Below are 12,043 nucleotides of genomic sequence, written 5' to 3' on the forward strand. Positions count from 1 at the left end.
TATGTGCTAACTGGCCATCACTTCAGTGCCTGATTTAGTGACATCATAACTTTTCATCTACGATTAGTACTTGAATATCGGGTGGCCTGAATAATAGTGCACACCATTGTATTTGAGTAACATATTAGATGGTTGTCAGTCTTAGAGTTAATTGAGTACTTCCTCAGACTGCCCGAAAGTACATCATGAAACACTAGCCCTCATATTTGTTTCTATAAATGAACTCAATCTTGCATGCCTTGATCATGTTTTTGTCCTTGTTGAAGAAGAAAGATGCCTTGCAAATAGAGTTGGAGCAAGGCCTACTGGAGTTCTTTTTTGAGATGAAATCTACTGGACTTAGCTTTGATTTTGTAGAGGAAAATATTTATTGAATATAAGTAGAATAGTTGAATGAAAAACATTTTTCAATGCATGGTTGAATATTGTGGTAGTTCTTTCTCCATGCATGGTTGCATGTTGATGTGGGTCTTATTCCATTCATAATTCTATGCTCACATGATTATTATTTTTGGAAAAAGTAGTTGTTTGCTATGAGAGAAATGTCACATATTTTTTTATATAGTGAATAATATCGCATACCCTAACAAGTCATTTCTCGAGAATAATTTACCAACAACTGATTTACACGCGAGACTATAGTTTATTCAAATTGGGATGTGACACACTCTACAAACAAGATACGATGTCACTCACTCTGACTAAAACTGTCACATGCTCGCATCTAGCAGCTGACCAATTGATATACATACATACATACATACATACATACATATATATATATATATATATATATATATATATATATATATATATATATATATATATATATATATATATATATTGTATAGGAGCTTATTTTTGTATTACCAGAGTATATGTTTATATGCTCACTTTGATATCGCTTCTACCGTTCAGATATCTGATGTCATATCGCTTCTACCGTTCAGGTACATGGCTGAAGGATCTTTTAGTATGCAAGTATGGAGCAATTTCTAAAATGGCTAGCTTGCATGATGTCACTTGTCATCCTTGTCATCTATCTCTTTCACACTACTACCTGCAGCTGGAGGCATGAGGCCTAGGAAGGTGATTCTGTACTGTTTTTCTGAAACCTCGGTTGTACTCGTGATTTCTTGTCTCATTAATCTGACAGCTACACAGGACAACTTCTGAATATATTACAGTTAATGCCTTTCTTCTTGGAGCTTTTGTGTTCGGGACTAGCATGATTTGTTGGCATGTGGGTCGCGGTATGTGCAAATTTTAGTTTCAAGTGCTGCTTGGGGGTCTGCAATGGAAGCGTTGCAGGTTTTATTTGTCATCTATGGTGTTCGTCTTTCATGCGTTTCCCCCTTCTACGATTTGAAATGGTGAATAATTTGCCAAAACAGATTGGTGTTCGTGCAGGTGATTTCTCAGCCATCACATGACTGTATTTGGTGTGGCACTACTCTATGCAAACATTTTATGTTTGGCTTGGAGTATAGATTCGCCTGATTCAATGAAGGTTATGGACAGTAAGTCTCTTGCAAGCTTGACTTTTTTCCACCATTAAATCCACACCTTTTTCCTTTGTTTACATGCCCCCACATATTTTGGCGTTCAACTTTTGACTAACTAAACGTGGGTTAGTTCATAAAAGTTATACCATTGAATTTCTGACATGTGAATCATCTATTATTGGTCAATGTTCAAACACAAAACCCGAGGGTGCCATGTAAATAGAGATGGAGGTAGTAGTTATTAGTTTTCGCAATGTATACAGTTTTAAACTATTAGTGGTAATTCTTTTAAGAATTGATGAGCACGTGTTCATAAAATAAAAGGATTGGAGCAACAATTTATTGGAAAGTACCACAATGCGACCAACAGTGGAAATCTGAGTGGATAGTCTTGGTACTCTTTTATATATAGTATTCAGTTTTCACATGGAAAGTCCATACATTTTTGAATATATTGATGGTCACTTTTAAAACTTGGACTGTGAGCATTCTAAAACATCAGACAAAAGATGGGTATAATTACCAGAAATGGACAAACAGTAAAGTTTGATTTGATGATATAACTCATACAAAAAATAGGCGCCCTCTCTGAAAACATAAGTAAGTTTGCTGATTGATTGCTGTAATTGATCCACATTCCGTGCTTGTAGCTGAAACCCATCATGTATATATTTCATCTGTTATGGCATGAGAGAGGGATCATGGGTGAGGAAGCAGAGCAGCGGCATGCATGGAGTGAGGGGAGCAGTCGGAGGCTCATAGGGAGGCGGATAATGGGTGAGGAAGCAGAGCAGCGGCAGGCGTGCAGAGAGGGGGGCAGTCCGAGGCTCATAGGGACACGGAGTAGCGGCAGGTGGCGAGCAGGTTGGGGAGCTCGGTGATGACGGCACGACGTGAGGTTGTGGTGGCGTGTGCTGGTGCTGATTATATGTGAATTGCAACATGGAGTTCAGGAAGATAAGAGTTGAAGAGTATAAGAGAAGATGGAATGTAGTTAAGGATGAGTCTGCAATTAATTAGGTAGACAATTAATTATGCCTACAGATAATTAGAGGTACTCCCTCCATCCCGGTGTATTGGGCATCTAACGAAAATATTTTTTTCCCAAAAAGCTAAGGCGCCCAGCACTAATACTAGTTGCATGTGTTAATTACAGCGACCAATGCATGCCATTTGTGTGGTGTGCTGATTGGGATTTGAAGCGACCATAGGCTGCATGCATCAGCCGAATCACCAGGGCTTTAATCTTCCCAATTAATAGCATGTTTTCAGTTGAAAAAAGAGCAATGTGATTGGCCTCATCTGCGGGTCAATTCTCCTCCTAGCCCAATCTCTACACGCCTAGGTTGCGATGCACCTCCTTAGATGACTAATACACCTAGACAGAGGAAGTAGGATTTTTTCCAATTAGGCGGATAATTAATTGATTTGTTGGCATTTAATTAGGCATGTAGAGAATTAGGTAGGCCATTAATTATTTGTGTACTTAATTAATCATGCAAGCAGTTAATCGCGCCGAATTATTTTGAAAGCGCTCGTGGGCATGGACGATGAGCAGGCTTTCAGCGACATGGCCGAGCACCACTTGCCAACATGAACAACGGCCATCATGCGCTCGCGACATGGGCGTCTTTGTGCTCACCAAGATAGATGACGACCATGCTCTGAAGGATGTCAACACGCTGACCATTGTCGACACGTTCGTCAGGGAGGACAACACGACACAACATTGGCCGGGTGATTTATGCTATAGTAGAAAGAAAGAGTGTTCGGAGAGTAAGAAGTACAAAAAAACTAAAGCCACCAAGTGGTCCATAGTGTTGGAGAAGAAAAGAGTGTTCCAAAAAATAAACAAAAAAGAAAAGAGTATTACAGAAAATAAGTAGGAACGAGAACTAAAACTGACAATGAAGGAGAAAGACGGAGACAAGGCGTCGTTGACGAATGTATTGATGTTAATGTGGTGTTGGTTGGCACCAACAAAATGGTAGGCGGAGTGGTTAGGAGTAGAAGATGTGGGAAAGGATGAGGACGAGAAGAACAACAATTACCCCTTCTAGCAATGAATGGTATGTGGGATGGAGGTGGAGATTATTGGTAACTAGGAATACGTTCAGGTTGTCACTCGCCTTTAACGTCAATGTGCATTTGCAAAGTTGAATGGACCTTTGAGAGTGATCTTTATTTGTTGTTCTATGTCAATAGCATGTGTTAGTTTAACCAACTCTATATATTGCAAATATGAAAATTTTAATTCATGTTGGAATGCACAGTGAAGATGAGGTGGATGTCATCTGGTTTTAAAAGAGGTGGCTCCAGCGAGAAATGTTCCGCTACAGCGGGAAACCGAGCGAGAAGGGTAGGGTCGAACAAAAAAACAAAAGGGAGCATACTGGGATGGGTTTTGTGTTTGGCTCAGGTGTTGGAAATAACATGATGTTAACGTGGTGTTGGTTGGCACCAACAAAATGGTTGGCGGAGTGATTAGGAGTAGAAGATATGGGAAAGGACGAGGACGAGAAGAACAACAATTACCCCTTCTAGCAATGAATTGTATGTGTGATGGAGGTGGAGCTTATTGGCAGTACTGCTTATTGATAACTAGGAATACGTTCAGGTTGTCACTCGCCTTCAATGTGAATGTGCATTTGCAAAGTTGAATGGATCTTTGAGAGTGATCTTTATTTGTTGTTCTATGTCAATAGTATGTGTTAGTTTAACCAACTCTATATATTGCAAATATGAAAATTTTAATTCATGTTGCAATGCACGGTGAAGATGAGGTGGATGTCATCTGGTTTTAAAAGAGGTGGCTCCAGCGAGAAATGTTCCGCTACAGCGGGAAACCGAGCGAGAAGGGTAGGGTCGAACAAAAAAAACAAAAGGGAGCGTACTGGGATGGGTTTTGTGTTTGGCTCAGGTGTTGGAAATAACATGATGTTAACGTGGTGTTGGTTGGCACCAACAAAATGGTTGGCGGAGTGGTTAGGAGTAGAAGATATGGGAAAGGACGAGGACGAGAAGAACAACAATTACCCCTTCTAGCAATGAATTGTATGTGGGATGGAGGTGGAGCTTATTGGCAGTACTGCTTATTGATAACTAGGAATACGTTCAGGTTGTCACTCGCCTTCAATGTGAATGTGCATTTGCAAAGTTGAATGGATCTTTGAGAGTGATCTTTATTTGTTGTTATATGTCAATAGTATGTGTTAGTTTAACTAATTCTATATATTGCAAATATGAAAACTTTAATTCATGTTGCAATGCACGATGAAGATGAGGTGTATGTCATCTGGTTTTAAAAGAGGTGGCTCCAGCGAGAAATGTTCCGCTACAGTGGGAAACCGAGCAAGAAGGGTAGGGTCGAACAAAAAAACAAAAGGAAGCGTTCTGGGATGGTTTTGTGTTTGGCTTAGGTGTTGAAAATTACATGACGAATAGCCCGTAGCAACGCACAGGCGTTCTTCTAGTATATAGTAGAAGTAAACATCAGCAATTTCACCGACATTAACCGTCCGGAAGCTGGATATAACGTACTCTCATGCATGTCTCATCATAGTACTTACTACAGAGGAAAGTTACTCCAATTAAGTGCATCAAATCAAGACGACCACAGCCAAGGCTATACAGTCGATCAAGTGCCATGTAGTACTAGCTAAGGAGATCTCTATGTCGCTCCAATTAACAATGAACTACACCACTACTACGTACTAGATTGACACATACTCACCAGTGATGAGTCAGTCCTCCACTCCTCTCATGAGATGACCCCCTACAGGCGCAGCTAGATGAACACCCTGTTCATCAGTCATTCAGTCCTCATCTAGTCATCTCCCAGCTGGAGGAGGTCACGGAAGCAGACGAAGTCGGCGCCCGCGAAGACGACGATGCTCGCGGGGCCGACGATCCAGCCCAAGAGGAATCCTGGGTCGGCTTCGAGGAGGAGGCGGACGGCGACGGCGTACATGTAGTGCCCGACGATGGTGACCCTGAGCGCGAGGTTGGCGTTGTCGCGGCACGGGAGCATCAGCGCCAGCCCCGCGGCGGCCGCCTGGGCTGCGGCGCACCACAGCATCACGAGCCAGAGGCCGCTCAGCTTGTCCGTCAGCGCCACGCACTGCAGGACCAACACCGTACGTAAGGACTTGGCGCAAGATGAACCGAACCGATCGGAGATTCGGAATGTGTGGTATGCAAGGGGCAAGGGGTCACGCACGCACCTCGCTGCACGTGGCCTCGTAGCCGGCGACGGCATAGGCGGCGGACGGGCGCACGGCGAAGAATGAGAAGAGGTGGAAGGAGGCGTTGACGAGCGCCCACTGGCTGGCCCGCCGGACGTCAGCCGGGATCTTGGGCTTCTTGCCGTCCATGGTCCTCTGCCGCAAAAAGAAAGCTTAATTTCAACTGGGAGGAAGAGAAAGAAGAAGTATTTGACTAGTAGCTAGCTAGTTCCAGCAGCACCGTCGAGAAGAAGAGGCGGGGAGACGGGGATGCTTCTTCGCAAGGAGACGAGACTTGCCGGCGGGGAGGCGGGAGGCCTCTGACGTAGTACGCGGGGAGGGAGAGAAGACAGAGAGACAAGCGAGTGTTGCAGTGCGGTCTGGGAACAAGTATGTGATGTGATCCCTTGGTTGGTTGCAGGAAAGCTGGAATGCACCGAGCCGAGCCGAGCGCGTGTGCCATCTTTCCCAATGCGCAATTAATTTCTGTCTTTCTGTCTTTGCAATGGGATCGGCACTCAATAAGTCGTCACACCACACTACTACCAGATTATTATCACTGGAACAAGCATGTGATGTGAACAGGCAGGGAGGAGACGGCGGGCAGAGGAAGCTAGCTTGCTGCCTATCTGCATTGCCTTATTGCACCCAGCCGAGCGCGTGTGCCATCTTTGGCAACGACGTATAATTTCTTTCTTTCTTTCTTTGCAATGGGACGTACACTGCAGAAAGAAAATGAATGCGATGTGGGTGAAACGACTCAGAATAGGCACATGCATACGATACTCTACATGGCAGTCAAAAGTTTTTGTTTTTCTTTTTGCGGATGATGGCGGTGAAAAGCTAGCTAGCTCATTTTAGCTGCACGGTACTCCAGTAGCATACCAATTTTTGACTGGCTAGTTTATTTTTACGTTGGACGTCGTTAGCCGGTTTATATTGCATTATACGTATTTGATTTTATGATCCATTCAGTAGCTTGTTTTTTGGTCTTGATGGCCTAGTGTTAACTACTTGCCTGATAGTTAGAGACTTAGAGTGGTATAATTACTTGGTAACTGATGTATATGACGCTAGTTACCCGTCGCCGCACCATGCTGCCCACTTTGCAAGCCCTTGCTTAAAGTGTGCGTTGCCGGTTTACTGGAAATGCTCGTGACAAGGATTGCTCTATCTTTACCAAAAAGAGGTGAGACTCCAATGCTCATTAGGGTTTCTTGTTTCAAAAAAAAAAAAAACGAAAGCTCTGCAAGCTTGACCTTTATCATCTTCTCCAAATACCCGTCAAAAACAGAAAAAGGGCAATGATAAATGCTGACAATGACCCATCACCTATCTTTTCTTGTTGCCGGCTCAACAAACCAAACCTATGTGAACAATCACACCATACCTGCTCAAGCTTGGCAGCGAGCAACGGAGCAGGCTAGTTTTCTTTATCCGTTTCGAACACACGGAAGGTCTTTTGTTTTTTGAAATAAAACACATGGAAGAACAATCGATCAAAAATCCAAGTTCAGAGGTCTCAACACTTGAAGCATCGTGGAATACAAAATAATAATAATCAAGATCCTATTTAATTAATACCTCACATGCAAGCTCAAGAAAAATAAAATCCCCAACATGCTCACAGCTCACTAAATGGCTATTAATATGGCCGATAAAATTTGTGTAGCATCATGTAAGTTTCTAAAATATTCGACATAACTAGGTCATCAAATTAAGTTTAATTGCTATAGTAAAGCAGCTTGAGCAAGAATTCATATGGTAATCCATATGCACATCAAGTTCTAGGGATATGGTTTACAATAGCTAAAGAGGAATTTTGGCATATGAAATAAATTCAAGATAGGCATTAAAGTGGAATATGGCCTAACTCACTAAAGAAAATTTAGTGGTTGACATTTTAGGTGACAATCTTCACTTTATTTCCTATGCCATAATTCCACTTGATCTATTATAAACAACATGGCGTGCATATGTATCCTATCTGCATTCTGCTGCAAGCTAGATTAATATAATGGTTAAACCATAACGCATGAAGCATGTACCTACATGCAGATCTGAAGGGAGGCCATCGGCAGTGCTACTTCACATATCAGACCTCAACATTGACGTGGAAGAACAAAGACTTCATGGAAGGAAACGATTGTCGAACACATGGATTACAACTACATACGGCAGCGATGAATAGCGAGCTTCAGCCTACATAGGCAATGCAGGGGGGAGAAGATGCGATATGGCCAGACCAGGGGTTTTGAGGGGAAAATATAATTGTTTCAGGGAAGGGTATTAAATGGGCAGGTTTGTGATTCAACACTTATTGCAATGGGATAGACGGTTCAAATTACCAGATACATTGATAAATGAGAGACGCCTATCAATTTTACTACTTACGATTGAAGCATTTATCCCCTTTACTGAAATCATATGTACGAGGCCCTGAGAACTTTGGTGCGAAACGCCAAACAACTAGACTAGTTAAGAAAATTAGAACAGAGACTCTGACAAGCATGGTGAAGAGCTCGGACAAACATAATAAGTAAGAGGTTCTGATAAGCCAGGCGTGACAAAACACTTTCTTGAATGCATATCACTACAGACGCAACCACAAATTCATATGAGGCTCCAGTAAATGTGCAGGTACAACGCTTAATACTATGTCGTGATAAGTTGCATAACACACCTACCTTTTTGTCGCTTGCGCGAATCCATATGCCATGCCTGGCCGTTAGGCGGGACAAGGACATGCGACGTTGACGGCGCGACCAACGGCCATGGACAACCCGAGGTCAAACATGCATATGGGTAAGGCGCCTTCACTTGTACCTTACATGTTTTCTGATTAGACAAGTTTTCGCGGTTCTGTTAGTGCTTAAGTTTTTCAAGGGTCATTAACTTCTTCAAATGAAGTTAGCTTGCTATGCCATATGATATTTTAATCTATCTATCTATCTATTATATAATAAAAGAAAAATACTGGGTTCTAAGAGAGACACCACGTTAAGCCACATCATAAAACCTATTTTAAGTTAGATCTAGAATTGTCCGTCTAGAATTTAACTAGAGATTGTAGGGAAAAACTGGTAGTGAAAAAATACAGGGTTCTAATAGAGACACCACGTTAAGAAACATCATCAAAATTATTTTGATAGTTAGATCTAAAACTATGTGTCTAGGATTTAACTAGAGATTATAGAGGGAAACTACTCGACCGGTTAAACAAAAAAAAGATTACTCCAAAAGATCTCACAAAAATTAGAAACATCCAACCATTAATTTAGTGGACCAATGAAATATAGCCATTAGATTTACGAAACTGAAGATGGAATTAGGTTCTCCCCGCGTAGCCCTGGTTGTGAGTCTAGCTCCCACTAGTGCAGAACCGGGCAATAGCACCGGTTCGTAAGGCCCTTTAGTGCCGGTTTGGTAACCGGCGCTAAAATGTAGGCACTAAAGCCCCCCCCCCCCCTTAGTACCGGTTCAGCACGAACCGGTGCTAAAGGGCAACCACGTGGCACGAGCCAGCTTCGGGGGCAGGGAGCCCTTTAGTACCGGTTGGTGTCACCAACCGGTATTAAAATGTTGGGGGGGTTTTGGGTTTATGATTTCTTTTTCATTTAATTTTGTGTTTTCCATTTAATTATTTTTCGTTTGTTGGTATTTTACGATACTACATATTGTACACGTTATGCATATATATAAATAGAATTTCTAGTAGAACCGATCATAATATATATATATATACACACACACACAATTGGAATGTCTCACAACCACCATTAATTAATTCACACATATATACACACATGTATATATATATATATATACACAATTTCTCCTAATTGGTGCCTTTAGAGCCAGTGGCATTAGCCTAGCTAATTGGTGCCTTCGGAGCACGATAACAATTGGAAGTGGTTCATGGGGATGGTAGCGGGTAATAGTATTCTCCTTTGGGATCTATGACCTGGTCGAGCAAAAATCCCGCTATTTCCTCTTGAATTGCTTCTATGCGGTCCTATGCTACGAGCTTGTCCCGCACCTCTTTGAACTGTTAAGAAGGTGATCAATATGCATTTGTATTAGTTGTGTGACTAGATATCGATAATGGCGTAAAAATTGTGAATAGTGTTCTGACAATTGATATCGTACCCGCTCCTGTCTTTGAGATTTGCTTCTTTCGGACGCCATCATGCGAATGTTCTCGCAAACGTAGTATGCACATAGATCATTCCCCGGCGCCTGCTTCAGGACCTTTACGAGAATGGAATTTTATCAGATAATAATTAATCAAGCATGATAATTAAAGAGATGGCAGCTAGCTAGTACTACTTAATTACTTACCTTGGGTCGATACCATTTCAGATTTTGTTTCCATGGGCCTGAAGTGGCCCTGATGAACTTTGCCCAAGCCCTGCCCGCCGACAAAGAAAATGAATAAATGAGTTATTAAATAGTTGTTATTAGGAAATGACAAACTAATTAAATAGGCCGAGATATAGTTAATAATGATTGAAATTACCTGTTGACTATCCCCTTCACGATGGTGTAGTCACTTGCTTTCTTAAGTAGTGAGTCTAGTACTTCAACTGTTTCTTCATCAACTTTAATGATTAACAAGATCCAGTGAAATCTGTATGCACATACGTTTGCATGTCTTAATTAAGCGGGCATATGTAAGTAAAAACATGTAGCTATAGCTAGTAGGGAAAAACAGAATTTGTAGTACAAGACAATGTGACTCACTGGAAGTTGTAAGGAAGTAGTATATCTTCATTGTATTTGAGTTCCTTGAAGAACTGTAGTATGCTTTCCTCTACACTTTTTTCGTGATATGGATCTATTTTCCATGTGTATTCATTAATGGTATTTGGGTCAATGAACCCAATGCCATATCGTCCACCTTTTTTCATTTCATAAATCTTCATCCTGCATAATACCACAGAAAAGAATATAGTGAGGATAATTACAGGTAATGATTGATCAAAATGATCACTACAGCTAGCTTGAGACTTAAATTACAGAAAGAAATCACTTACAGACAATAGCAACTGACGATAGATTTGTCGAGTGCGTCTTTATTGTATAGCTGAAATAGTTCCGAATACTCAACGGTCACAACTTTCTCATGGTAGTAATGCTCCTTGTTCACATTCACCATGAGGGACTCTCGATTGGAAATCTTGGTAATGTCCATGTACCGTTGATGCAATTCATACATTCTCGTTGGGAGCTTATTGACCTCCTCTGGCTCGACCAAAGGTTGGCCCCGGGCATATTTCCGTTTTATTTCCTCCTCTCTAGTCGGAGACATGGGCTCGATATCGAGGAGTTGTCCAACAGTGATCCCGATCGATTCAGCCTGCGCAATATGCTCCTCGGTTATTACCACATCGCCCACCCCAGGAACGTTAACGGTTTGCCCACAATAATATTGGGCGCGCCTACTCTCATGTGTTGTTGGCACAACAAGCGGGGGGATTGATTGCGCCGCCTGTTCTCCCAGCTGGGGAACGGTTTTACCGCTCCTTTTGCCAGCTGATTTGCTTGAGTTCGAGCTCGCCTCTTTCTATAGATGTGCTCGATTTAACTTCTTGATGTGGCGCTCATAGTCTGTGTCAACAGGCTTGGGAGCTGGTGCTCTAGCCATATGAATGAAGTGGTCAATCTTTTCCACAGGCACTTTCTCCCTTGGCGGCGGTGGTGGTTTCGGTGCAAAATGGGCTTCCACCTCGGCCTTCGATATGGCTACGTTTTCCTCCTCGGACTTGTCGTAAGGCCTCTGCGGAAGAGGCGCGAGGCTTGGACCATATTGAAATCGCTTGCCTCCACCTGTACCTCCAGTACTACCTCGACTTGTACCGCTACGCACCATAGCTGAGGCGGCTCTTTTCCGTGATTGCTGAGGCGGTGAAGATGGCTGACGTGGCTGAGTTGGAGGAGGAGGAGTGGCCTGAAGCTGTGCCGGACTTGGAGGAGGAGTGGCCTGACGCTTTGCTGGACTTGGAGGAGGAGGAGGAGTGGCCTGAAGCTGTGCCGGACTTGGAGGAGGAGTGGTCTGACGCGTTGGTGGACTTGGAGGAGCGGGAGTCTGCTGACTTGGTGGCGGACTGCGACGAGGAGTCGGATGACGCGGTGTCGGTGGCCTTCGAAAGATGATGCAATCCTTTTTCCATAGGATGATACGATGGTTGGACTCTCCTAGTGTGTGCTCATCATCACCTCCAGGAATGTCAAGCTCTAGCCCCGAATATTGGTCCACCACCTCATGAACCAAGAGACGAGCATAGCTCGCTGGAATCGGGTTGCAATGGAAGG

General features: G+C 42.8%; 1 protein-coding gene across 1 annotated transcript; it reads right to left on the reverse strand.

Moving 5' to 3' along the window:
- Window positions 1-4,875: 4,875 nt before the first annotated feature.
- Window positions 4,876-6,151, reverse strand: LOC123106447 (uncharacterized). The gene is made up of 3 exons (XM_044528604.1): window positions 5,970-6,151; window positions 5,729-5,884; window positions 4,876-5,625 (listed from the first exon to the last, which is right to left on the reverse strand). Exons 2-3 carry the CDS (start codon window positions 5,876-5,878, stop codon window positions 5,332-5,334), a joined length of 444 nt encoding a protein of 147 aa, XP_044384539.1. The 5' UTR covers window positions 5,879-5,884; window positions 5,970-6,151; the 3' UTR covers window positions 4,876-5,331.
- Window positions 6,152-12,043: the final 5,892 nt, after the last annotated feature.

Source organism: Triticum aestivum, chromosome 5A, assembly GCF_018294505.1.
Source record: "Triticum aestivum cultivar Chinese Spring chromosome 5A, IWGSC CS RefSeq v2.1, whole genome shotgun sequence".
NCBI lineage: Eukaryota > Viridiplantae > Streptophyta > Magnoliopsida > Poales > Poaceae > Triticum > Triticum aestivum.

What these genes read in the sequence shown, in the direction of transcription:
- LOC123106447 (XM_044528604.1), bottom strand. Translation starts at nt 5,878, where the DNA reads ATGGACGGCAAGAAGCCCAAGATCCCGGCTGACGTCCGGCGGGCCAGC. An exon ending in ACGAGGCCACGTGCAGCGAG is followed by an intron (nt 5,626 to 5,728) that starts GTGCGTGCGTGA and finishes TTGGTCCTGCAG; the next exon opens with TGCGTGGCGCTGACGGACAA.